Genomic DNA, 27,230 nt, shown 5'->3' on the forward strand with positions numbered 1-27,230 from the left:
TTTTGCAGCATGAGAGAATGGGAAGAATGTTCCAGATGTGAGGGAGGTCCAGAACAAGGGGAAACACCGTGAGGACTAAGATAAGGAGAATCTTCTTAAATCAGAGGGTTGTGAACTTGAAGAACTCACTGCTGTAGAAAGCTGTTGAAGTCAGTTAATTGGATATATTCACAAGGGAGCTGGATGTGATCCTTGTGCCTTAAAGAGTCAGGGGGTCGGGAGAGAGAGCAGGAGGACTGAGATTCAATGATCAGCCATGATTGTATTGGATAGTGGTGTAGGCTGGAAGGGTTTAATGGTCTCCTCAAGCTCTTGTTGGCTGGAGACTGCAGTGGTTTAATCCCAGTGGCTGAGTCAGGTCAGTGATCTGCATGGTACTCCAACAGGATGGGATTTCACACACACTGCAGTGAGGGGGGCTCGGATCTCCAAAAGGATGGGATCTCACACACATTGCAGTGAGGGGACATGGATCTCCAACACGATGGGATCTTACACACACTGCAGTAAGGGGATATGGATCTCTCACAGGCCCAGCTCCACCCCACGTGCTCAGCCCACCCCCTGGCCCTGCACCTTCAGTACAGACCTTGGTCTCAGCCTGCCTCGTGCCCCGGGACCAGTCCCATACCGACATCAGGTGCTCATTGGAGTCATCGATCACACACAGGAAGGACCCAGAGTCCTAAAATGCAGTGCATAGGGCATGGGCAATGAAAAACAATGGACCAATGGGAGAGAAGGAAAAGGAGAGGGGGGGGCTGAGGAAGGGAAGGAAGGGGGATGCGAGGGAGGAGGGGGAGCGAGGGAGGAAGGGGGAGCGAGGGAGGAAGGGGGAGCGAGGGAGGAAGGGGGAGCGAGGGAGGAAGGGGGAGCGAGGGAGGAAGGGGGAGCGAGGGAGGAAGGGGGAGCGAGGGAGCAAGGGGGAGCGAGGGAGCAAGGGGGAGCGAGGGAGCAAGGGGGAGCGAGGGAGCAAGGGGGAGCGAGGGAGCAAGGGGGAGCGAGGGAGCAAGGGGGAGCGAGGGAGCAAGGGGGAGCGAGGGAGCAAGGGGGAGCGAGGGAGCAAGGGGGAGCGAGGGAGCAAGGGGGAGCGAGGGAGGAAGGGGGAGCGAGGGAGGAAGGGGGAGCGAGGGAGGAAGGGGGAGCGAGGGAGGAAGGGGGAGCGAGGGAGGAAGGGGGAGCGAGGGAGGAAGGGGGAGCGAGGGAGGAAGGGGGAGCGAGGGAGGAAGGGGGAGCGAGGGAGGAAGGGGGAGCGAGGGAGGAAGGGGGAGCGAGGGAGGAAGGGGGAGCGAGGGAGGAAGGGGGAGCGAGGGAGGAAGGGGGAGCGAGGGAGGAAGGGGGAGCGAGGGAGGAAGGGGGAGCGAGGGAGGAAGGGGGAGCGAGGGAGGAAGGGGGAGCGAGGGAGCAAGGGGGAGCGAGGGAGCAAGGGGGAGCGAGGGAGCAAGGGGGAGCGAGGGAGCAAGGGGGAGCGAGGGAGCAAGGGGGAGCGAGGGAGCAAGGGGGAGCGAGGGAGCAAGGGGGAGCGAGGGAGCAAGGGGGAGCGAGGGAGCAAGGGGGAGCGAGGGAGGAAGGGGGAGCGAGGGAGGAAGGGGGAGCGAGGGAGGAAGGGGGAGCGAGGGAGGAAGGGGGAGCGAGGGAGGAAGGGGGAGCGAGGGAGGAAGGGGGAGCGAGGGAGGAAGGGGGAGCGAGGGAGGAAGGGGGAGCGAGGGAGGAAGGGGGAGCGAGGGAGGAAGGGGGAGCGAGGGAGGAAGGGGGAGCGAAGGAGGAAGGGGGAGCGAGGGAGGAAGGGGGAGCGAGGGGGAACAAAGGAGAAGGGGGGAGCGAGGGGGAACAAAGGAGAAGGGGGAGCGAGGGGGAACAAAGGAGAAGGGGGCGTGTGGGGGAACAAAGGAGAAGGGGAAGCGAGGGAGGAAGAGAGAGTGAGTGGGTGGTGAGGGAAGGGGAGAGGGGTAGAGATGAGTGAGGGAGGGGCAGGGGTAGAAAGTGGGGTGGAGGTGTGGATGGAGTGGGGGAGGATGAGGGAGCAGTGTGGAGGGGAGGTGGGGAACTCACAGCCTGTGAGAAGGCGAGGCAGCCCACTCCACGCTCGAAGTTGCTGGGCCCAATGTGTTGCAGTGTGTGGAGACGGGCTGAATCCCAGATGTGGACACCTGACACGAGGGGCTGGGGGAGCCGAGGAGCAAAGATTAGTGAGCTCAGCCCTCCTCCTCCTCTCCTTTTCCCCTCCCCACCCACTCACCCCCTCCTATCCACCACATCCCCAACTCCTCCTCACCCACCACTCTCCTCTTCCCCTCCCCTCAACCTCCCCCACCACCTCCTCCCCTCCCCTCAACCTCCCCACCACTCTTCTTCCCCTCCCCCTTCCTCCTCCCTACCCACCACCCGTCTTCCCCTCCTCTTCCTCACCCTTTCCACCCACCTTCTCTTCCTCCTCTCCCTCTTTTTCCCTCACCTCTCTCCATCATTTCTTCTCCCTCAATCCCTTCACCATATCTCTTCCTGATTCCTTCCTTGCCCTCTCTCCCCCTCATTTCCTCCCATTCCCTCCACCTATTCATCTCCCTCTCTCATTGTTTTCTCCCACTCTCCCCCCCTCCCTGTTTGTGTCGCGGGAGTCACCAAGGGGCAGGGTTCTGAAGTCCGCGATTGCTCCCTCCCCTCTCCCCCTGACCTGCGACACCAGTGCCATGCTGAAAGGTCAGAGGTTAGCACCTTGCCGTCCTTGTCGACCCCCGCGGCTTGTCCAGATGCGATCCGTATTCCATCTGGGTGGGTGGCCAAACTGGGGGGTGGGGGAGAAAAATGGGCAGTGAGTATGTGAGGAGGGGGCCCAAAAGGTAAAACAAAGGGAGAGGGAACCCTGCAACCCCCCCCATCCCAATCAACAGCCCCCATCCCTTCACCTTCATTGGACAGAAACCACTCCTCCCAAAAACCCTCAACCAGCACCTTCCCCAGTCTCCAGGGTACAAAGAAAGTTTAGCTTCTCCTAACTACTTCATGTTCCCCTGATCATTTCCTTCTGCAACTTCGACCGAATCAAATGCCCAGATCTCCCTCCTTTTCAGCACCTTTTCTCTAAAATGCACTGACTGGCTGCATCATGGCCTGGTCTGGAACCATAAATGCCCTGGAACAAAGACAGTGGCAAACCCTAGTCAAGTCCATTGCAGGCTCGAGCCTCCACCTTCCACAGGCAGTGTCTCAAAAAGGCTGCCAGTGTTGTAAAAGACCCCCATATCCCTGCTCACAATCTCTTCACACTGCTCCCAACCTCTTCATACTACTCCTTTCAGGTAGAAGATACAGAAGCCTGAAGACTAGCACCTCCTGATTCAAGGACAGTTTCTCCCCCTCCGTGAACCCCCTTGACCGTAAACTATTCTGGCACCACCGAAAGAACTGTCTACACAATTGAAACAGTACTTTTATTTGCACTTTCTGAATATTCACTTTGTGAAAATTTATCTATCAAAACTTTTACCTCGTTTTTTGTTCTTGGCAATGTTGTGGTATTTTATACTGGTATAGCTAATGTATCTAGTGTACCTGTGTGGCTACAGGCACCAAGAATTAGGTGGATAAGTACATAGTCTTTATGGAGCAGAAGAGATGGGGGAAGATCATAAACGTGTTTTTGCATAAGTATTTACGCAGGTAATTGGCACATCTATGGAAGTTAGGAGAAAAAGTAGTGACCTATACAGATTAAAGAAGAGGTGTTTGCTGTCTTAAAGTAAATAAGGGTGATGAATGTCCAGAGCATGACAAGATATTCCTTGGACCTTGAGGGAGGCTATTGTAGAAATTGCAGGGTCTCTAGCAGAAATATTTAAAATGTCCTTAGCCACGGGTGAGGTTCCGAAAGATTGGAGGGTAGCTCATGTTGTTCCATTGTTTTAAAAAGGCTCCAAAAGTAACCCTGGTAATTATAGTCAGGTGAGCCATAATTAAATTATTGGAAGGTATTCTAAGAGATTGGATATACAAGTATTTGGATAACCAGGGACTGATTAGGGATAGTCAACATGGCTTTATGTGTGGTAGATCATGTTTAACCAATCTGATAAGTTTTCATGAAGGTTACAAGGAAAGATGATGAAGGAAAGGCTGTGGATGTTGTTGACAAGGTCCCTTGTGTGAGGTTAGTCAGGAAGGTTCAGATGCTAGATATTCATGGTGAGGTAGTAAACTGGATTCGACTTTGGCCATATGAAAGAAGCAGAGTGGTGGTGGATGATTGTTTCTCAGACTGGAGGCCTGTGACAAGTGGTGTGCCTCAGGAATCGGTGCTGGGACCATTGTTATTTGTCATCTATATCAATGATCTGGATGATCATGTGGGAAAGTGGATCAGCAAGTTTGCAGATGACACTAAGATTAGAGACATTGTGGACAGTGGGGAAGGTTTTCAAAGTTTGCAGAGGGATCTGGACCAGCTGGAAAAAGGGGCTGGAAAATGGCCGATGGAATTTATTGCAGACAAGCGTTGCATTTGGAAGGACAAACCAAGAAAGAACATACACAGTAAATAGTCAGGCACTGAGGAATGCAGTACGACAAAAGGATCTGGGAATATATACATAATTCCCTGAAAGTGGTGTCACAGGTGGACAGGGTTGTAGAGAGAGCTTTTGGCACATTGCCCTTCATAAATCAAAGTATTGAGTACAGAAGCTGGGATGTTGTGGTAAAGTTGTACAAGACATCGGTGAGACCAAATTTAGAGAATTGTGTGTAGTTTTGGTCACTGAACTACAGGAAAGATGTTAATAAGATAGAAAGAGGGCAGAGAAGATTTACTAGAATGTTGTCCAGACTTCAGGAACTGAGTTACAGGGAAAGGTTAAACAGGTGAGGACTTTATTCCCTGAAGCACAAAAGAATGAGGGGAGATTTGATAGGGGTATTTAAAATTGAGGGTTTAGACAGAGTAAATGCAGGTCGGTTTTTCCCACTGAGATACAAACCAGAGGCCATAGGTTAAAGATGAAAAGGGAAAAGTTTAGGATGAACATTAGGGGAAATTCTTCACACAGAGTGGTGGGAGTGTGGAACGAGCTGACAGCTGAAGTAATGAATGCGAGCTCAAATTTTAACATTGAAGAATAATTTATACAAGTACTGTATTTGTATTAGAGGGGTATGGAGGGTATAGACTGGATGCAGGTCAGTGGGAAAAGGCAGAAAATACTTCAGCACACACTAGAAGGGCCAAAAGGCTGTTTCTGTGCAGTAATATTTATGGTTTTATGTCCTTCCTTTGGCTTGGCTTCGCGGATGAAGATTTATGGAGGGGTATGTCCACGTCTGCTGCAGGCTTGTTGGTGACTGACAAGTCCAATGCAGGACAGGCAGGCACGGTTGCAAGGGAAAATTGGTTGGTTGGGGTTGGGTGTTGGGTTTTTCCCCCTTTGTCTTTTGTCAGTGAGGTGGGCTCTGCGGTCTTCTTCAAAGGAGGTTGCTGCCCGCCGAACTCTGAGGTGCCAAGATGCACGGTTGGAGGCGATATCAGCCCACTGGCGGTGGTCAATGTGGCAGGAACCAAGAGATTTCTTTAAGCAGTCCTTGTACCTCTTCTTTGGTGCACCTCTGTCTCGGTGGCCAGTGGAGAGCTCGCCACACGATCTTGGGAAGGCGATGGTCCTCCATTCTGGAGACGTGACCCACCCAGCGCAGTTGAGTTTTCAGCAGCATGGATTCGATGCTTGAGGACTCTGCCAGCTCGAGTACTTCGATGTTTTATGTATATGACAATAAACTTTCATACCCTCTCTCAACTCGTGACCCCAACCTCATCAGCTGGCCCAACTCTCGGAAGTACCATCAAGTCCCAAAATTCAGCCTTCTCCCTTAATTGTCATTCTGTTCTCCCAGTGTTAACCCCCCCCCTCCTGCTAGCAGTCCATCTAAGGCACTGATTCTCCACCCTCCTCCCCAATAATCCCTCCAGTCCCTGGCCTCACCAGCGGACGCAGTCCGTGTGCTTGAGGTAGTGGCGCTGAGTTTGCTCCTCAATGTTGTACAGGATCACCACGCAAGCAATGAAGTAGACGATTTCTCCCGAGGGCAGGAGGTGCAAGTTATCCCGGCAATCCCGGCCACGGTATCCATATCTGCTGAAGTGTCAAGGTGTTCAGAAACTAGGCCATCACCATCCCCCAACACCACTTCAGTTCCCTCCAGACAGTAGGCACCACCAACCACACAGTATCCAAACAGTGGGCACAAAACCAGTCAGTGACTAGCCAGGGGTCACCTCCAGCCAGACAATGACTAACGAGAGTCAAATCCAGCCAGAGAGAATCCAGTTGACGGTAGGCACCTCTGGCCAGACAGCATCAAACAACGGGTGCTTCCAACTAGACACCATCTAGACAAAGGGCACCTTAAGCCAGACAGTATCCACATGGGTCAACTCCAACCGGACAGTGTCTAGACAGTGGGGGAGGGGGAACGGAGGAGAAAAAGAAATGGGAGAAAGGAAAGGGGGGAAGGGAGGGGCACAGAATGTGGGGAAGGAGCTGGAACACAGAAAGGGCCTGTCCCCAACAACCCCAGTGCAGGCTGAAGGATACACCCAGTCCAGCCTGAGTTTCTCTGCTGGGAGTTCCATCTTCATGTCCTCGTAGCTGGGGAGCTGGCTCGGTACATACATGGTGATGGGACGGCCGCGCAGGAACATCTTGATCGATATCCCCTCTGGTGGGGGGGGCCCACAATGGTTTTCAAAAGAAAAATTAGGGTCTGTTGACGTGACCCACTCCCTCACACTAAAACGCCCTACACCCCTTCCTATCTGTAACCGCCCACCCTCCGGTCCCCTACTACCCTCCCTGTATCTGTAAGCCCCTCCAGTCTCTGACACCCCTCCCTGTCTCTGTAACCCCGTTCCAATCCCTGCACCCCTCTCTGTGACTGTAAGCCCTTCCTGTCTCTATAACTCCCTCTGGTCCTCTTAATGACCAGTGTCTTTTAAACCCATGAAATCCACACCCCTCCATCCCTGTAACACCCTCTCCCTGGCTAGGGAGCTCCCTGCCTCAGCTGCTGTTAAGATGGTGGCCCTGGTGAACATGCCCTCGTTCATTAAGCCTTCACCCTGGGAGATGATCCAGGATAGAGCTCACCTTGATTGTAGATGCCACGTCGGGACGATGCCACTGCCGGGGAAAGACACACACCAGACGTGTTACTTCACCATGGGACAAAGCTTCAAAATAGTGCAAATACGAGGCGCACCCTCCTCACCGCCCCTCCCACGGCACTCTCTCCTCACCATCTCTCCCACTTCATCACCCCTCCCTCCTCACCATCTCTCCCACCTCACTGCCCCTCCTCACCGCCCTTCACTTCAAACTGCCTGTGGCACATCATCCCTCCTCCCTCCATTTGTCCTCTCCTCCTTTCCATTCCTCCCTCCATCCATCCGACCCTCCTCATGGGCTGTCCACCTCCTCCATCCTCCTGGCACCAGCTCCTGGACAAGATCCCCTCAGGCTGCCCCTCCCTCCCATACCTCTCATACCCTCACCGAGAGGCAGCTCCCTCCCTTCTCCATGGCAAGGTACCTCTGTGTCCCAACCTCACTAAAACAGCAAGAGGCTATTCAGCCCACTGCTCCATTCTGGCGGGAGGCGATTGCTACATCCTCACCTGGGCTCTGGGGAGGTTCCTTGGTGCGGCTGTGTAGGGAAGCAGAGACATGCGTTAGCGTTGAACCTCCCATCACCAGAGAACACATCAACTGATCATGCTCAGGGAAGTGGCCATTCTGTCTTTTCATCCTCTTTTGACACAGTAAGCATTAACTTTCACAAAAATGTTATTTTACCCGGTAACCAATTCATCCCATAGTCACATTGACATCCCTTACCCACAAACAAGAGACAATTCACAGCAGTGGATTAACCCCACAGGTCCCGGAGGAACGTGCAAACTTCACAGTTTGTTGGAGACCAGCTCCCTTCTCACTACCCCTCCCACAGTGCTTCCTCTCCCCCGCCCCTCCCACAGTGTTCCTTCCCCACCGACCTTCCCACAGCACTTCCTCCTCTCTGCTCCTCCCACAGTGCTCCCTCTTCACCACCCCTCCCAGAGGTCCCACTCCACAGAGCTCCCTCCTAGTGTTCCCTCCTCACCGCCCCTCCCACAGCACTCCCTCCCAGTTCCTTCCCCACCGACCCTCCCACAGCACTCCCTCCTCTCCTCCCACAGTGCTCTCTCCTCACCACTCCTCCCACAGAGCTCCCTCCCCACTGCCCCTCTCAGTCGCTCCCTCCCCACCGCCCCTCAGTCGCTCCCTCCCCACCACCCCAGTCGCTCCCTCCCCACCGCCCCTCTCAGTCACTCCCTCCCCACCGCCCCTCAGTCGCTCCCTTCCCACCGCCCCTCTCAGTCGCTCCCTCCTCACCGCCCCTCTCAGTCGCTCCCTCCCCACCACCCCTCTCAGCTCCCTCCCCACCGCCCCTCTCAGTCGCTCCCTCCCCACCGCCCCTCTGTCGCTCCCTCCCCACCGCCCCTCTCAGTCGCTCCCTCCCCACCGCCCCTCTCAGTCGCTCCCTCCCCACCGCCCCTCTCAGTCGCTCCCTCCCCACCGCCCCTCTCAGTCGCTCCCTCCCCACCGCCCCTCTCAGTCGCTCCCTCCCCACCGCCCCTCTCAGCCGCTCCCTCCCCACCGCCCCTGTCGCTCCCTCCCCACTGCCCCTCTCAGTCGCTCCCTCCCCACCGCCCCTCACAGCGCTCTCCTCACCGCCCTTCTCACAGCGCTCCCTCCCCACCATCCCTCACAGCGCTCCCTCCTCACTGCCCTTCTCACAGCACTCCCTCCCCACCACCCCTCAGTGCTCCCTCCTCACCATCCCTCCCACAGTGCTCTCTCCTCACCAGTCCTCCCACAGCGCTCCCTCCCCACCGCCCCTCCCACAGAGCTCCCTCCACAGAGCTCCCTCCCAGTGTTCCCTCCCCACCGCCCCTCCCACAGCGCTCCCTCCTCTTCTCCCACAGTGTTCCTTCCTCACCACCCCTCCCACAGAGCTCTCTCCTCACCGCCCCTCCCACGCTCCTCCCTCCCTACCACTCCTCCCACAGTCCTCCCTCCTCACTGCCCCTCCCACAGCGCTCCCTCCCTACCGCCCCTCTCACAGCGCTCCCTCCCCACCACCCTCCTACAGCGCTGCCGCCTCACCGCCCCTCCACAGCACTCCCTCCCTACTGCCCCTCTCACAGCACTCCCTCCCCACCACCCCTCAGTGCTCCCTCCTCACCATCCCTCCCACAGTGCTCTCTCCTCACCAGTCCCACAGCGCTCCCTCCCCACCGCCCCTCCCACAGAGCTCCCTCCACAGAGCTCCCTCCCAGTGTTCCCTCCCCACCGCCCCTCCCACAGCGCTCCCTCCTCTTCTCCCACAGTGCTCCTTCCTCACCACCCCTCCCACAGAGCTCTCTCCTCACCGCCCCTCCCACGCTCCTCCCTCCCTACCACTCCTCCCACAGTCCTCCCTCCTCACTGCCCCTCCCACAGCGCTCCCTCCCTACCGCCCCTCTCACAGCGCTCCCTCCCCACCACCCTCCTACAGCGCTGCCGCCTCACCGCCCCTCCACAGCACTCCCTCCCTACTGCCCCTCTCACAGCGCTCCCTCCCCACCACCCTTCCCACAGCGCTCCCTCATCACCGCCCCTCCACAGTGCACCCTCCTCACCACCCCTCCACAGTGCACCCTCCTCACTGCCCCTCCCACAGCACTCCCTCCTCACAGCATTCCCACCTTTCTAGGGAAAACTGTTGTCCAATTTAAGGGTCCCTTTGGATTGAACTGTGATGCCCCTGTTGGCCATATATCCCTGCATCCTGGATCCCCCAGCATAGTCACACTGTTTTGAAAAACCTCAGAGGAGCAAGCATGAATAATTGAGCTCCACATTCCCGAGAGGGTTATGAAAGGAGTCTCTGTCTTGCACAGATAAGTCATTGTGCATGGCAAAGAACCTCCCCAGTCTGACAGCCCACTTTGGACAGAACTTCCTCCTCACCCACACCAGGATCAAGGCGGTTTTCATCAACAAGCCAAGGCATAGGGGCTCTTGAGAGAAACCAAGACCTTCACAAGTGAATCTGATCTAAAGCTCAAACTGAGGGCAGACAGGACGGGAGAGAGGAACTCCGGGAAGGGGTAAGGGAGGAGGGGAGATGGAAGAGTGTGGAAGGAGCAATGGTTTTGTGGGGGGGGCATGGGGAGAGAGGAAAAGAAGGAAAATGGGAATCTCAGGAAGGGGGCAAAAGTTAGGGGGAACTCTGGGAAGGGGAAAAGATGAGGGGGAGAGAGTGATGGGGTGGAATGGTAAGAGGAGTGTGGGGGCTATTCAGGGGGTAAGAAGGGAGAGTGAAAGTTGGGAAAGGTGGAGAGAGGGAACAGGGCAATGGAAGAGGTGAGGAAGAGGAGGCCGTGGGTTCAGAGGGAAGGCAAGAGGGGGTAAGGAGAGAATTAGGGTCACAATACAACAAGGAGGTCATGGAAAGAGTTGAATGGGGTAAGAACGGGGAGATTACAAGGGCAAGGCAGAGATCAAAGAAAGCAGAGGGAACTGTGGGGCAAGGGAACTGTGGGGCAAGGAAGAGTGCCCAGGGTCAGGCCTTAGTGAGATAAGAATATGGGTTAAAAGATTTCAGTGATTTACAAGAATGTAGCTGGAACTTGAGGAAATGAGTTACAGGGAAAAGTTAATCAGGTGAGGACTTTATCCCCTGCAGCATAGAAGAATGAGGGGAGATTTGATCGAGGTATTTAAAATTATGAGGGGATAGGAGAAATGTAGGTTGGCTTTTTCCACTGAGGGTGGGTGAGATACAAACCAGAGAACATGGGATAAGGGAGAAAGGGAAAAAGTTTAGGGGGAACATGAGGGGGAACCTCTTCACACTGTAGCCCCTTTCACATTGCCCACCTTCCGAGGAAGCGAGTAAACTTATTGGGCATGCTACAGTTAGGAGCCTTTCCCACTGCACGACGATTTACCCAGGGAGGTGGGGGGGTCGCCTCCAGCGGTGACAATGCCAGAAGGCGATTAGTGAGTTAACTCGGCTAGGCTCTGACACTTACCCCTACCAAGTGTCAAAGACAGGTTAAATTTAACAGGAATTTAACTTGCCCTGCCAAGTTCCACACGATTACTTAGAATGGACCCGCTAAATTAGCCAGTTAACTCACATGGAAGCTGAAGTGGTGGAATGTGGGCTCAATTTTAACATTTAAGAAGAATTAGGGAAGGTATATGAATGGGAGGGGTTTGAAGGGCTATGGACCAAGTGCAGATCAATGCGACAAGGCGGGGGAGGGGGGGGGGGGGGGAGACTTGACATCAACGCCGACCTGTCTGTGCTCCTGCCCTTGGACAGGAGACTCTGTGAGGACACCGACTTTTTGGCCAGTCCAGGTCTCTGGTGGTCCCCTGCTCCATTTCGTGGGCCCTGGAGTCTGTCCGAGGTGCTGCATCGCCTCAGTCTGAGGGAGGTGGAGATGGAGAAGGTTAGGGGCACAGTAGGGTTCACCATCCCACACCCATCCTGACCTGGGGGGGAGGGGGGCCAGGGGTTTATCATCAGCCACGTCATGCCACCAGCAGGAAGGTTAGACTGGGAAAGGGTAGAGCATGCCATTAGGATGTTCGGAGCTCCAAGCATTCCCATGTTCCCAGACGGTTAGTGAGTCAAGAGTGCTGGACATGGAGGCAGTGGTGGGAGAGTGAGATTCTCATCATGCACCCTCCAGTCCCCAGAGGATTTCAGGCAAAGATCCCACCACTTCCCAACCAGCAAAAGCGGGTGTGATCTGGCTGAGAGGCTGGATTGGAATATGGCATGCCCCAAACAATCGATTATCCCCGGTGGTTAGTGGTGCCCTGAGCGATCCATCATGTCCACCAGTTCACGGTGCCCCAAGCATTTGATCATCCCCAGTGGTTAGTGGTGGTACATATGATTGATCATCCCCGATATTAGTGGAGGTAAATGTGATCGATCTTCCCTGACGGTTAGTGGTGGTGCATGTGATCGATCCTCCCCGGTGGTTAGTGGTGGTGCATGTGATCGATTGTCCCTGACGGTTAGTGGTGGTGCATGTGATCGATCGTCCCCGGTGGTTAGTGGTGGTATATGTGATCGATTGTCCCTGACGGTTAGTGGTGGTGCATGTGATCGATTGTGCCCGGTCGTTAGTGGTGGTACATGTGATCAATCGTCCCCGGTAGTTAGCTGGTGGTACATGTGATCAATCATCCCCGGTATTAGTGGTGGTACATGTGATCGATCGTCCCCAGTGGTTAGTGGTGGTACATGTGATCGATCGTCCCCGGTGGTTAGTGGTGGTGCATGTGATCGATCGTCCCCGGTAGTTAGCTGGTGGTACATGTGATCAATCATCCCCGGTGTTCGTGGTGGTGCATGTGATCGATCGTCCCTGACGGTTAGTGGTGCATGTGATTGATCGTCCCTGACGGTTAGTGGTGCATGCGATCGATCGTCCCTGACGGTTAGTGGTGGTACATGTGATCAATCGTCCCCGGTGGTTAGTGGTGGTACATGTGATCGATCGTCCCCGGTGGTTAGTGGTGGTACATGTGATCAATCGTCCCTGGTATTAGTGGTGGTACATGTGATTGATCGTCCCTGGTGGTTAGTGGTGGTGCATGTGATCGATCGTCGTCGGTGGTTAGTGGTGGTACATGTGAACGATCGTCCCCGGTAGTTAGCTGGTGGTACATGTGATCAATCATCCCCGGTATTAGTGGTGGTACATGTGATCGATCGTCCCCAGTGGTTAGTGGTGGTGCATGTGATCGATCGTCCCTGACGGTTAGTGGTGCATGTGATCGATCGTCCCTGACGGTTAGTGGTGCATGTGATCGATCGTCCCCGGTGGTTAGTGGTGGTACATGTGATCGATCGTCCCCGGTATTAGTGGTGGTACATGTGATCGATCATCCCTAGTGGTTAGCTGGTGCGCCATCAATCAATCACCATGGATGTTTAGCCGATGCCACAAATGATCAATTGTCCCTGGCGGTTAGTGAGTGAGTTAGTGAAGCCCACCTTAAGTTACAATAAGCACCACCAGCACCCCAGTATCCTAGACCGGAAACTACCTCCCAGGTTGGATGTGGGTAACAGAAGTTCAACTGGGATTTGAGAAGCCCTGCCCAGGGGCACAAACCCATCGTTGGACCCACATTCCCAGCCAGGATGGCTGTTTCCTTTCCCTCTCACCCTCAATTCTCCTCCTCCAAGGGCAGCACAGAATGACCAGAAGAGAGGACTCTGTCCCATTTATCTGGACACCTCCAAGTCCCAGGGCAAAGAGAAGAATCGGACGAGCTAGTGAATGAGGGCCACGTTATCAAACCCCTTCCCTGGTTACAGGGTCTGATGTCCAGGGTGGAGAAGGGAATCAGTCATGGGTCAAAGGGGAAGTTGTGGGGTCATACCAAGGGCCTCTCTCACAGACGGGTTGAAGACCATTCTGGCAGCTCCTGAATTAACATTTGCTGCACTCTACCACCCATCAACTCTACCTCCTGTCTCCACAAAATGTTTTGGGATCTCTCTCACTGGGATGTTTTGGGGGTCCCTTCCCGGGTATGGTTTGTGGACCCTCCACCGATGGTTTGGGGGTCTCTCTCTCTCTCCCCCAGGGATGGGTTTGGGGTACCCCTCCCCTCTCAGGATGGTTCTGGGGTCCCAATGGCCCCTCTGGGATGGTCTGGCGTCCCTCTCCCCCCAGGATGGTTCTGGGACCCTATGTCCACCCTCTATCCCACCCCAGGATGATCTGGGGTCCCTCTCTCCCCCATCCCGGGACCCTCTGGCCCTCCTGGGAGGGAGCTGGCAGCCCAGGTAACACCACACACGAGGTTCAGGCTCACAGGACTTTCTTCTTGGCGGCGAGTGGCGAGGGCTCGTGGTCCAGCAGCTGGGAGCCTGGCTCTTCCTCTGAGACAGGGGACGGACCTAGTTCTGAGCCGGCTGGTGGAGGGGCCTGAGGCCCGTTGGCAGCTTTGGGCCCACATGGGCCAAGGCAGGCCCTAGGCCCCGGCACTTTGGGGTCCTTGACCTCGAGCAGTCTCCAGTGCTGAGCCGGAGGGGAGGGTGTAACATTCTCGGCCGCCGAAAGGGTCTCCAGAACCTGGGTATCCACCACAGGACTTTCACTCTGGGGTTCCGGGCTGTCCCTCTGTCTGGCCCCAAACCCACCAAGCTCTGGGCCCGAGGAGAGGGATTGAGTGAGGCCAGGACAGGCCTGGGTCTCTGGGTGCAGGGCAGGGCTGCCAGGCCATGCTTCCAAACCTGTGCCTCTTCGCTGAGTGCTGGGGCAGCTGTGGAGGTAGGAGAGCAGAGAGGTGGGTGAGTCCTGGCCCCCTCCCATCCATCAACAAACCCGGCAGAAACCCCCATCCACTCCCCTACCCTGCCCACATCTGCCCCCTCCCACCCATCCACACCCACCGTTGAAACCCCCACCCACCTCACCTACTCTACCTTCATCTGCTCCCCTTTCAACATTCCAGCTGCAGAAACCCCCATGCACAGCACCTACACCAGCCCACTCCCACGTCAATATCCCCTGCAGAAACCCCCACCCACACCACCCGCATCTGCCCCCTCCCACCCATCAACACCCCTTGCAAAAGCCCCTAACCACACTGCCCGCACCTGCCCCCTCCCACCCATTAACACCCCTGCAAAAACTCCCACAACTGCCCCTCCACCTGTCAATACACTGCCTGAAGAAACCCATGAGGGGGATGGCTGAAAAGGGGGGGACGGCTGAAAGGGGGGAGAATCAAGGAGGGGGCAGCGTGGGTGGGTGGGGGTGGGGAGGATAGTGGAGACGGTTGGAGGAGCGTGCATGGGGAGAGGCATGGGTCGGGAAGGATTGGTTGGAGGGGCGTGAATAAGGAGGGGCGCAGGCGATGGGGCGCAACGAGCGGGTGGGGGAGACGAACAGGTGGGGGCGAATGCAAGAGGGAGGGGAAGTCATCAGCATTGTTGGACAGAATGTGGAGGTGGGGGAACCAGATAATAGGAGGAGGGAGGTTGAGGAGGGGTCTCATTACTGCGAGTCCCCGCACGGTGCGAAGCCAATATCATCAGTGAGCTCCAGCTGCATGATCTAGCGACCCTCCATCACCAGAGGATGGGAGGGCAGCACCCGGAGAGATGACCGAATTCTCTGCCACCCATTTGTCCCGTAATGAGATGAAAATTGATTTGGAGGGGGCTAGAGTTGGATCCATTCCAGAAGGGAATGGCAGAGAAGGACCGAGAACCAAACAAAAGCTGGGAATGATGATGGGCTGAACGGGCTCCAGCTGTGGGGATGAGGCACACTGTGGCAGCAGCTCTACCAAAGTGAGCAACCGTACCTGGACTCTTGGTGTCCCGCGGAGAAGGGGTGCTGAGGCTGCTCACTGCTCACAATCGTCTGGTCAGCTGTTGGGGTGCTGGGGAACGCCAGGCCTCCTGATGGGAGGGGAGAAGAGAGGGGAGTGGGGGAAGAGAGGGGAGTGGGGAAGAGAGGGGAGTGGGAGAAGAGAGGGGAGTGGGGGAAGAGAGGGGAGTGGGGGAAGAGAGGGGAGTGGGGGAAGAGAGGAGGGAGCGGGGTGAGAGAGAGGGGAGTTACACCGACCACACTCTCTACTCGACCACACTCTCTACTCGACCACACTCTCTACTCGACCACACTCTCTACTCGACCACACTCGCCTCTGACCCCGCCCTTTCCCCACCCATCCTTGGATCCCTCACTCAGAGGTGCTCAGTTGTAATCCCCTCCCATGAGGCTCCTCTCCCGCCCCAGAGGTCCTTCCTGGCAATCTACTCTTCACACTGTGAGAAGGCAGTGCTCCTGCCCTTTAAGAAACCCTTTGAGCAGGTGGGCCGGTATTAGTGAGCCCTCGCCACGTGGTTCAGGTGAACCCTTTCCCCCAGTGAAGTTATGCAGCTACCATCTACCCTTCCCTTCCCTTCCCTTCCCCGGTGAGGGTGTCCTGGTACCGGGGAGCACCGCCATCAGCCGGGCGAAATGCCGATCGTAGACCGTGAGGCGCCGGAGAGCATCAGCCAGCGCCGCCTTCAGCAGGGTGATCTCGTCATCCTGCAGCCTCATCCGCTGCTCCAGGGCGCACAGGCGCGTCTCCTGCTTTTCACCGTCCACAGCCACGCGCACTCCATCATCTGCAGGGGGTGGTAGGGAACGGGGGAAGAGGGTCAGCCGCAGCCCCACACCACAGAAAGTCTCTGATGAGACACCAATCCCCATCGTTGGCAGCAGACCACTGACATTTACACAGGAGAAGGAAGCGGGGAGAGGGTCACCGCGTCCCTCACACCACACAAGAGCATTCCTCCCCACCATTCAGGCCCCCCCCTAACCTGCCCCACCTATCAACCATGTCTGATCTGTAACCCACATCCTTGGTGAACTTTCATTGCCGCGCTTTCTGCTTGCTCACATTCATTCAATTATTCTGCTTCCAAGGAGACATGTGCCTCTCCTACAGTTTGACCTCTTAGATGGGTTGACCCTCATTTTTAAACAGCAACTCCAGACATGTTTACATTTTGCTATATAAAGTACACTGTTTGACCTGTTGAGATCGCCACCATTGTGTTGTTACTTCCATCTCGAAGTGTCCAGACTTTTGCGATTTTATCAGATTCTCCCCCATGTCCTTTAACCATTGAAACCCCTCACAAGTTTAGATGGTTCAATCAGATAGGATGTACATGAAATGATAGGGCACTAAGGAGTGCAGTACAACAGAGGGATCTGGGAATAAAGAGACATAATTCCCTGAAAGTGGCGTCACAGGTGGTTAGGATTGTAACGAGAACTTTTGGCACATTGGCCTTCATTAAAAAAAAATTGAGTATAGGAGTTGGGATGTTATGGAAAAGTTGTACATCTGTGAGGCCTAATTTGGAGAATTATGTGCAGTTTTACTACAGGAAAGATATCAGATTGAAAGAATGCAAGGATGCTGAGGAACTGAGTTACAAGGAAAGGTTAAACAGGTTAGGACTTTATTCGCTGGAGTGTAGAAGAATAAGGAGAGATTTGATAGAGGTGTTTAAAATTATAATGGATAAACATAGAGTCAATATAAGTAGGCTATTTCCACTGAGGTTAGGTGAGATACCCCTCCATAAATCTTCGTCTGCGAAGCCAAGCCAAAGAAGAGGTGAGATACAATCCAGAGGACATGGATTAAAGGTGAAAGGGGAGAGGTTTAGGGGAAACATTAAGGGTAATTTTTTTTTGTTGCACAGATCATTGGGAGTATGAAACTAGCTGCCAGCTGAAGTGGTGAATGCGAGCTCATTTTTAACATTTAGGAAAAATGTGGACAGGTACATGGGTGCAGATCAGCAGGAATCGGCAAAATAATAGTTTGGCACAGATTAAAAGGGCCAAAGAGCCTGATTCTGCATTGCAATGTTTTCTTGGGGAGATAGTTTTTCAAAAGGGTAGGGGTATGTAAATTAAAGTGACAGGTTTAGGGTGAATAGGAGATTTAAAGGGGTTCTATCAGCATTTTATTTCCCCTGTAAAGAGACTAAGTTCCCCTTCTCCCTCAACCACTTCCTTAGGTGCCCCATCAAAAGCAGATTTGCCATACGATTCACAGCATGGGACGGGAGCCACTCTGCTCAAAATCAGAACAAGTTATGGAAGGTGGTGAATGCGTCTCAGAGCATCCTGCAAACTCCCCTCCCCTCACTCTGTCTACACTCCCACTGCCTGGAGAAGGCAGCCAATATAAAATGTTGCATCCTGGACACACCATCTTCTCCTTCCACCTATCAGAGAGGGTGTGAAAGGCCTTTCCTTCCCTGCAGCCATCAGGCTCGTGAATGAACCCCACAACAGTGTTCTCAAGCTGCCCTCAAACTTCCTTTTGTAAATTGTGCTCTTCACTCTGCTTGCAGAAGAACACTTCTCACTCCACTTGGTAATAAGGTGACAAATAAACTTGAACAGAGGAATCAGATGTTATAATAAAAACACAACACTGGAGAAACTCAGCAAATCACACAGCGTACTTTATATAGCAACGATAAAATACATAACCAACGTTTCAGGCTTGAGCCCTTCATCAACATATGACCAAATTAGGCAGGTATGTGAGCCATTTTATTCTGGTAAGCCCTCCATTTTGTTCAGGCACCTGTTTACATTTTGCTGTATAAAGTACACTGTTTGACCTGCTGAGATCGCCACCATTGTGTTGTTACTTCCATCTCGAAGTGTCCAGACTTTTGTGATTTTATCAGATCTGATCACTGTTTAGGAGATATTTGGACAGATACCAGGAGGCAAGGTGCAGAAGGCCACAGACTGATGCAGAGAAAGGGGATGAGAGTTGATGGGCAAGGAGGATAGCACAGATCTGACAAGCCGAGGGATCTGTTCCACTGACTTTGTGATCCTTCTGAAGCCCAGGAGACACACAGCCTAGGGTCTGCAGTGCCTTGGGAGATTGCTGCATGGTGTCAGGATTGACACAGGAGGCATGTCCTTGTGGGCTGAGGGGACGCTACCTCTGCCAGCTGCGCATGGCAGAGATTACTGTATATGTCAGTGTATGACAACCCCCCAGAATTTCCACTTGAAGGGCTCAAGCTCGAAACATCGATTATGTATTTTTACCTTTGCTTACCTCAACTCCCGTTGAGTTCCTGCAGCTTTGTATGTTTTCACCTACCACCCCAACGGCCTCTGCAACCAACACATTATCCTCCGGAATTTCCAGCACTTTCTACAGGATCCCACATCTTCCCCTCTCTGCCTTCCGTGGAGACCGTTCCCTCCGAGATTCCCTTGTGCATCAATTGTGCCTCCCCCCCCCCCACTCCCTTTCCCTGAGCTGCAGAGGTGCAACACTTATGCCCAAACCTCCTCCTTCAATTCGGTCAAGGGCCCCAAATAGGCCATTCATGTGAAGCAACACTTCACTTGTGCATCCACAGGTCTGATTTACTGCATCCAGTGCTCCCTTTGTGGCCTTCTCTACATTGGAGAGACTGGGCGCAAATTGGGAGATCGCTTTGCTGAGCACCTTTGCTCCAACTGCAACAGTAACAGACCTCCCAGTACTGCCATTTCAGTTCTGTGTCACACCCCCACATTCACATCTGCCCATGGTCTTATGCACTGTCCCACCAAGACCAGGAACACCACCTGATTTTCCGTCTGGGCACTCTCCAGCCAAGATGGCATTGACATCAACTTTTCCGGTTTCTGCAAACTTGCTCGCCTCTTCCCCCTCTCTACACCTTTCCAATTCTCCTCCCTCCCTTCATCTAGCTATCCTTCCTCCCCTCGATTGCTGCTGTCCCTTCCCTCCTTCCCTTCTCCACCCATCACCTTGTGCCTTGTGACCACCCCTTCTCCCACCTCCACTCTTTTGATGAAGGCCTCAAGCTGAAACATCTGTAATGTATTTTTTTACCTTTGCTACATAAAGGACACTGCTTGACCTGCTGAGTTTCTCCAGCTCTACGTGTTTTTAATTCCACTTAAAATGTAGGTTTTGAGCTATATTTGCTGTATAAGACTACCCCAGGTCTTACTGCCCCAAAAGTCCTTTATCAACTTTCCCACTAATAAGTGCAGTCATGTTGTCACAAATTATCCAGTAAAGGTTTAAATTTTATTGGCATATTTTAAAATAAACTACTATTGGCTTCTTTAATAGGCCGCCTGTACAGAGCCAATGACAGTCACATTGGGCAGAAGGACCCTGCAGGAGAGGGCTGAGTCTACGCTACTTAGGTTTGGATTTTATACTTGGGTATACAAGTTAACCACTGGTTTTGGAGTGGCATTTTTAAGATTCAAACAACGTCTTCTATGCCAACATATATGGTAATCCATCATCCAACATCTGGGCCACAAAGACACGTCACCCATGTCTATCCTTGCTGCCTGGCCCAAGACCACACAGGCAGCACCCTGTCTGTTTACGTCACTGCATGGGACAGGAACTGCTCTACCCAAAACTACAAGAAGTTGCAGTGAGTTGTGAACATGGCTTAAGCCATCAACCCAAACTCCACCTCCCCTCCATCTACACCTTCCACTACCTCGGGAAAGGTGCCAACATATTAGAGGACCTGTCCTGCCCTCTTTTCCTTGCTCAGCATATCGTACACTGTCCACGACAATAAACATTATTATCCCTGTTCCTTCATCCCTGCTAAATAATAGCCCCTTAAACACTACTGTATCTGCTCCCATCACGACTCCGACAGCCCATTCCAGGCACCCACCAATCTCTGCAAAGCGCTTGTCCAGCACAAACTTTTGCACCCCTGCGTGTGATATTTTTATCGTGGGAGAAGAATTCTGACTGTCCACCCTGTTGATAACCTTTCATGATTTTATAAACCTCTGTCAGGTCTCCCCTCAGCCTCCAAAGCTCCAGAATAAGCAACCCAAGTTTATCTGACCTCTCCCCATCATTCGCAGTCTCTGAACCAGGCAGCATCCTGATGAACCTCTGCTGTCCCCTTTCCAAAGCCCCCACATCCTTCCTGTAACAGGACAGCCAGAACTGCAAACAATACTCCAAGGGCAGTCTGACTAGTTCAAGTTCTATTATCATCTGAATGTACAAGTACAACCTGACAAAACAGAGTTCTCCAATCCGCAGTGCAAATTATGCAAACACACATACCAGAATACTCACATACAGACAAATGATACATACAAAAAAATAAAGAGATGACATTTAAAAATAAATAAATATCGCTTACTCTGACCTCCTTCGCCTTGGATTCAGATTGGATCTCTTTTAGGTCTGATGTGCAAAAAGGCCTCAAACTACTTGCTTCTGTAAGAGATGTCTGTGCCTCTTCTAGATATTCCACATTGCATTGCAAGGTAGAAGACCATTTGGTCTAACATGCTTGTGCCAGCTCACACAGCAGTCCCATTGCACCATTTAATTTCCTTATCACTCATTTGGAAAACTGTAGCACAGCAGAGGCCCTTCAGCCCTCGATGTTATGTTGACCTTCTCGACAATATAAACCTTCCCTACCTCACACCCATAATCTTTTTTTTGCATCCATGTGCCTGACTATTAAATGCCCCGAATGTACCAGCCTCCACCATCACCCCGACACCGTTCTGTGTAAAAAAACTTCCATATAATAAAACAACACACATCTGTGGAATTTGTTGCCACAGGTGGATGTAGAGGCCAGGTCATTGGGTGCATTTAAGGCATCACACACCCTCTCCCCTCCATAGACCCCGTCTACACCTCATCACACACACCCCCCTCCATCGACCCCATCTACACCTCATCGCACTGCCTCCCCTCTCCTACGTCGACACATCACATCCCCTCCCCTCCATCAACTCCATCTACACCTCATCACCCCCCTCCCTCCATCAACCCCATCTACACCTCATCACACACCCTCCCTTCCATCAACTCCAGCCACACCTCATCGTGCACCCCCTCCCCTCCATCGACCCGGTCTATACCTCACCCTCTCTTACGGGTGAGTGAGAGGAGTTTAAGGGGAGGGGCATGAGGGGGAGGGGTGTGAGGGGGAGGGGCATGAGGGGGATGGGCGTGAGGGGAGGGGCATGAGGGGAGAGGCGTGAGGGGAGGGGCATGAGGGGAGGGGCATGAGGGGAGGGGCATGAGGGGAGAGGCGTTGAGGGGTGGGGGAGTGAGTGGGACTGAAAGGAGGTTGGGGAGAGGAGGGGTTGAGGGTGAGTGAGATTGGATTGAGGTGAGGGGGCATGAGTAGGTTGGGGTTAAGGAGATGGGCGGTGGGGAGTGAAGGGAGGGAGTGGGAGGTAAGGTACCAGCCCTACATCCCGGCGGACCAGCCCGCATTTTCTCCCAGGAAATCCAGAGCCCGGCCATATGGACCCTGGGGAGCTGTCCGAGGGACTCCGGCTGTTGGCCCCGAAAAGTCTGGCGCGGGGCCCCGTGCTGACGTCACTCATCCCGGCAACAGGATAGGGGTGACTGACACAGGGGCCGGACTGCTGGCCCCGTGGGGATTAAAGCGCCCGCCCTCTCCAGCATAGGCTGCCACCGCGCGCCGCTGACGTCACTCACACCGCCAACGTGTGGGTGCTGTCAGAACCCCGACCATTGGCCCCGTGAAGGTTCCCGCGCCCGCGCGCCGCAGTGCTGTCGTCACTCACCCCGGCCGTGCGCCGACCCGTCCATCCCGCGTCGAGGACGCGGGGGGGGGGGGGGGTTGGGGAAAGGGGAGGGGTCCGCTCGGCGAGCACAGCAGGATCCCAGTGACGTCCCACCGGGACCGCACGCCGCCACGGGAAGCGGGGTCTGTGAGCGAGGGGCGGGGGCAGTGGAGCCCCGCCTCCCGCCTCTCATTGGCTGGCAGGCAGGCCCCGCCACCTGCGCGCCGACCCGCCGCGGGAGGTGAGGTGAGAAGGGGAGGAGGAGGGGCTGTGTGGAAGGGGGGTGTGGAGGAGGGAGGGGCTTTGTGGTGGGGGTGGAGGAGGAGAGGGGAGGGGGGTGTGGAGGAGGGGAAGGGGGAGTGGAAGAGAGGGGAGGGGGCTGTGGAGGAGAGGGGAGAGGGGAGGGGGGTGTGAGGAGAGGGGAGGGGGGTGTGAGGAGAGGGGAGGGGGTGTGGAGGAGAGGGGAGGGGGGTGTGGAGGGGAGGGGTGTGGAGGAGGGAGGGGCTTTGTGGTGGGGGTGGAGGAGGGAGGGGTGTGGAGGAGGGAGGGGTGTGGAGGAGGGAGGGGTGTGGAGGAGGGAGGGGGGTGTGGAGGAGAAGGGAGGGGGGTGTGGAGGAGAAGGGAGGGGGGTGTGGAGGAGAAGGGAGGGGGGTGTGGTGGAGAGGGGAGGGGGTGTGGTGGAGAGGGGAGGGGGTGTGGAGGAGGGAGGGGAGGGGGTGTGGAGGAGGGAGGGAGGGGGGTGTGAAGGAGGGAGGGAGGGGGTTGCGAAGGAGGGAGGAGGTGGAGGGAAGGAGGGAGGGGGTAAGCAGGAGGACATTGAGGAGGGATGGGCAGTGGGGGGTAGGAGGGAGGGATGGGAGGGAGGGATGGGAGGGGATGAGTAGGCAGGGGTGGTGAGGAGGGGGCAGTGAGGCGGGATAGCCGATGAGGAGGGGGCAGTGAGGCGGGATAGCCGATGAGGAGGGAGGAGTGGTGAGGATGGCAGTATGTTTTACCATCCTTCACGAGCAGGGGTCCCAAATGAGGGTCTCTGTAATTGGAGCCTTCCCCCTCTATATCTGTACCTGGGATCGTGAGTATTGCACCACGCGGTACCATGTAACCATTTCCTGAGTTGGTTCACCGACGCCCCGGCCGCCTGTAGCTTCTGCCGTTCGGAGAGATGATGTAACACGCGTACTTGGAGTGAGAGAAGTGGCAGCTCCTCTTCACCCACCTGAAGGGCTGCCCTCAAATTCTGGCTGCCCTTCAGCCCCACAATCCTGATCCACTGTCGGCCAGTGCAGAAGGAGGTTTGGGCTTTCGAGGTTGTTGCTGGGCCAGGTCGAGGCAGCGGGCACTCAAGGGTTCTGGATTAGCCGACTGGTTGCCTCCCTTTCAAGGTTACGTACGGGCCTGTGCATCATGAGTGATAGCATGTGGTGTCCGCTGGGATGTGTTCTGGTCGTGGCCCCCCCCACCCCCCCCCCGTGTAATCGCATGCATCATGAATAGTAGCAATGGGTTTTTAATTTGAAAATGTCAGTAGTATGTTCCATAGGCGCAGTTATTGATTTACTACTTCTCACACATTTCCAACAATGTGTGTTTAGATGAAGTCTGTGTCTAGTTCATGTTTTGTTGACTTATTTGAAAAAATGGGATTGGTGAAGAGGGAGTGCTTTGAGAGGGGGGGGGGGGATAAATTGAAAATCCCCTTTATCGACTCCAACCACACCTCCTGCTGCCCAATTATGATAGGTCCTGTCCCATCCCGGCCACACTCACTTCTCCCCTCAGTCCTAGACCCAAGACACATGGGTTCAGAAACACGAATCTCTTTTTTTTCCTGCTGTATCAGCTTCCTGAAGGACTCAGGCGGACTGTAGACTCCTGAAGACACGGTTGAAGAACTCACTCAGGCTGAGGGCTGCTGGTGACTTGGTCAAGGGACACACAGGGTGCAGGCTGCTGGAGGCTGGCTTATGGGCACCAGTTACATCGGACCATGAAGATTTTGCTTCCTGAACACCTTTGGGTGTATTTAGTGGAATTTGAGCTGCTGATCAAGAAAATCATCTTAAAATTTTCCTATCACGTACTAGTTTTTAAGATATAACCTATTTTTGTGATTTCCTGTCATATTTTAAGCTTGCAAAACCATGAAATGCAACATGTCATTGAAAATTCATTTTCTGCGTTCGCCCTTGGACGTCTTCCCTGCTGATCTTGGTGCCGTCAGTAACAAATACGGTGTAAGATTGCAACCATGGAAAAGTGGTATCGGCAACTGGAATCCATCAGTGTTGGCCGTCTATTGTTGGACACTGACATGAGAGGCATCAGATGCCAAGTACAAACGAAAATCAGGAGCAAAACATTTTTCGGTCAGTTTCTTTTTAAATTTTTTATTTTTCACACCATAAACCACATTGACCAAGATACATACATTTTCCTTTTCAAATATATACAGTGTCATTTTCTCCCCCCCTCCCTCCTCCCATCCCACCCTCCCTACCTCCCCCCCCATTCATTTAAAGTACAAAATCTAAGATACATTAAACCAGTCAAACAATGTTGTCATTCAATAAAAATAAACAAGAAATTCCACTGAGTCAATTCTTTTCATTTCTTTCTCCTTTCGTTAATTTAGGTGGTAGATGTCCCCGGTAGGTTTTCTCTATTGTGTTTCATGTATGGCTCCCATATTTGTTCAAATATTTCAATATTATTTCTTAAATTATGTTATTTTTTCTAATGGAATACATTTATTCATTTCTATAAACCATTGTATTCTCAAATTATCTTCTAATTTCCAGGTTGACATAATACATTTTTTTGCTACGGCTAGAGCTATCTTAACAAATCTTTTTTGTGCACCAACCAAATCAAGTCCAAATTCTTTGTTTTTTATGTTACTTAGGAGGAAGATCTCTGGGTTTTTTGGTATATTGTTTTCTGTAATTTTATTTAATATTTGGTTTAGATCTTCCCAAAATGTTTCTACTTTCTCACAGGTCCAGATTGCATGAAATGTTGTTCCCATTTCTTTTTTACAACGAAAACATCTGTCAGATACTGTTGGGTCCCATTTATTTAACTTTTGAGGTGTAATGTATAGCCTGTGTATCCAGTTATATTGTATCATACGTAACCTCGTATTTATTGTATTTCTCATCATTCCAGAGCATAACTTCTCCCATGTTTCCTTCTTCATCTTTATATTTAAATCTTGTTCATATTTTTGTTTAGTTTTACCATTTGTTTCCTCATTCTCCTTTTCTTGCAGTTTAATATAAATATATGTTATAAATCTTTTGATTATCATTGTATCTGTAATCACATATTCAAAGTTACTTCCCTCTGGTAACCTCAGACTGCTTCCTAATTTGTCCTTCAAGTAGGATCTCAGTTGGTAATATGCCAACACTGTATCTTGAGTTATATTATATTTATCCTTCATTTGTTCAAAGGATAATAATCTATTTCCTGAAAAACAATTTTCTATTCTTTTGATCCCTTTTTTCTCCCATTCTCTAAAGGAAAGGTTATCTATTGTAAAAGGGAGTAACTGATTTTGCGTCATTATTAGTTTTGGTAATTGGTAATTTGTTTTATTCCTTTCTACATGAATCTTCTTCCAAATATTGAGCAGATGATGTAATACTGGAGAACTCCTATGTTGTACCAATTTTTCATCCCATTTATATATGTTCAGGTATCTTTTCCCCTATTTTATCTAGTTCTAATCTAGTCCAATCTGGCTTTTCCCTTGTTTGATAAAAATCTGATAGGTATCTTAATTGTGCGGCTCTATAATAATTTTTAAAGTTTGGCAGTTGTAAGCCTCCTTGTTTATACCATTCTGTTAATTTATCTAGTGCTATCCCCGGTTTCCCCCCTTTCCATAAAAATTTCCTTATTATTTTCTTTAACTCCTTGAAGAATTTCTCTGTCAAGTGTATTGGCAATGCCTGAAATAGGTATAGTATCCTTGGGAAAATGTTCATTTTAATACAGTTTATCCTTCCTATTAGTGTTAGTGGTAAATCTTTCCAATGCTCTAAATCGCCCTGTAATTTTTTAATTAGTGAATAATAATTGGGTTTATATAGATGGCCGAGATTTTTATTTATTTGTATACCTAGGTATCTTATTGCTTGCATTTGCCATCTGAATGCTGATTCCTTCTTAAATTTTGAGAAATCCGCATTATTCATTGGCATTGCTTCATTTTTATTTGCATTAATCTTGTAACCCAACACTTCTCCATATTCCTTCAATTTCTTATATAATTCTTTTATTGATAGTTCTGGTTCTGTTAAGTATACTATAACATCATCCGCAAATAAACTGATTTTATATTCCTTGTCTTTTATTTTTATCCCTTTTATATTATTTTCTGTTCTTATCAATTCTGCTAGTGGTTCTATAGCTAACGCGAACAATAAGGGTGATAGTGGGCTTCCCTGCCTTGTTGATCTGCTTAAATTAAATTGCTTTGATATATATATCCATTTACTGTCACTTTCGCCAATGGCCCCTAATATAATGCTTTAATCCAATTAATATACTTTTCTGGTAAACTGAATTTTTGCAATACTTTGAATAAATAATTCTATTCTACTCTGTCAAAGGCCTTCTCTGCGTCTAAAGCAACTGCTACTGTTGGCGCTTTACTCCCTTTTACTGCATGAATTAAGTTAATAAATTTACAAATATTGTCTGTTGTCCGTCTTTTTTTAATAAATCCAGTTTGGTGTAGATTTACCATTTTGGGTACATAATCTGCTAATCTGTTTGCTAATAGTTTAGCTATTATCTTATAATCTGTGTTAAGTAATGATATTGGTCTATATGACGCTGGTGTGAGTAGATCTTTCCCTTGCTTTGGTATTACTATAATTATTGCTGTTTTACATGAATCTGGTAAGCTTTGTGTTTTGTCAGTCTGGTTGATTACTTCCAGGAGGGGAGGAATTAATAAATCTTTAAATGTTTTATAGAATTCTATTGGG

The 27,230-nt window shown here is 52.2% G+C and overlaps 1 protein-coding gene across 3 annotated transcripts in view; it reads right to left on the reverse strand.

The window, feature by feature from the left end:
• The window catches only part of eml3 (EMAP like 3), a 33,548-nt gene extending 11,106 nt beyond the window's left edge, over positions 1-22,442 (reverse strand). Inside the window, exons 1-12 of one of the 3 annotated variants that reach the window (XM_069894192.1) lie at positions 22,234-22,442; positions 16,053-16,232; positions 15,422-15,518; positions 13,922-14,371; positions 11,374-11,505; positions 7,660-7,688; positions 7,134-7,166; positions 6,582-6,705; positions 5,970-6,119; positions 2,716-2,785; positions 2,053-2,163; positions 590-685 (exon numbers count right to left, since the gene is read on the reverse strand). In XM_069894192.1, coding sequence (XP_069750293.1) covers positions 590-685; positions 2,053-2,163; positions 2,716-2,785; positions 5,970-6,119; positions 6,582-6,705; positions 7,134-7,166; positions 7,660-7,688; positions 11,374-11,505; positions 13,922-14,371; positions 15,422-15,518; positions 16,053-16,232; positions 22,234-22,426 — 1,665 coding nt within the window. In that variant the 5' untranslated portion in view covers positions 22,427-22,442. Of the gene's footprint in view, positions 1-589; positions 686-2,052; positions 2,164-2,715; positions 2,786-5,969; positions 6,120-6,581; positions 6,706-7,133; positions 7,167-7,659; positions 7,689-11,373; positions 11,506-13,921; positions 14,372-15,421; positions 15,519-16,052; positions 16,233-20,816; positions 21,242-22,233 lie in introns of those variants that run through there. The other 2 variants (XM_069894193.1, XM_069894194.1) reach the window with 2 other exon arrangements.
• Between the last annotated feature and the right edge of the window lie 4,788 nt (positions 22,443-27,230).

This window comes from Narcine bancroftii, chromosome 8 (assembly GCF_036971445.1).
Source record: "Narcine bancroftii isolate sNarBan1 chromosome 8, sNarBan1.hap1, whole genome shotgun sequence".
NCBI classification, from domain to species: domain Eukaryota; kingdom Metazoa; phylum Chordata; class Chondrichthyes; order Torpediniformes; family Narcinidae; genus Narcine; species Narcine bancroftii.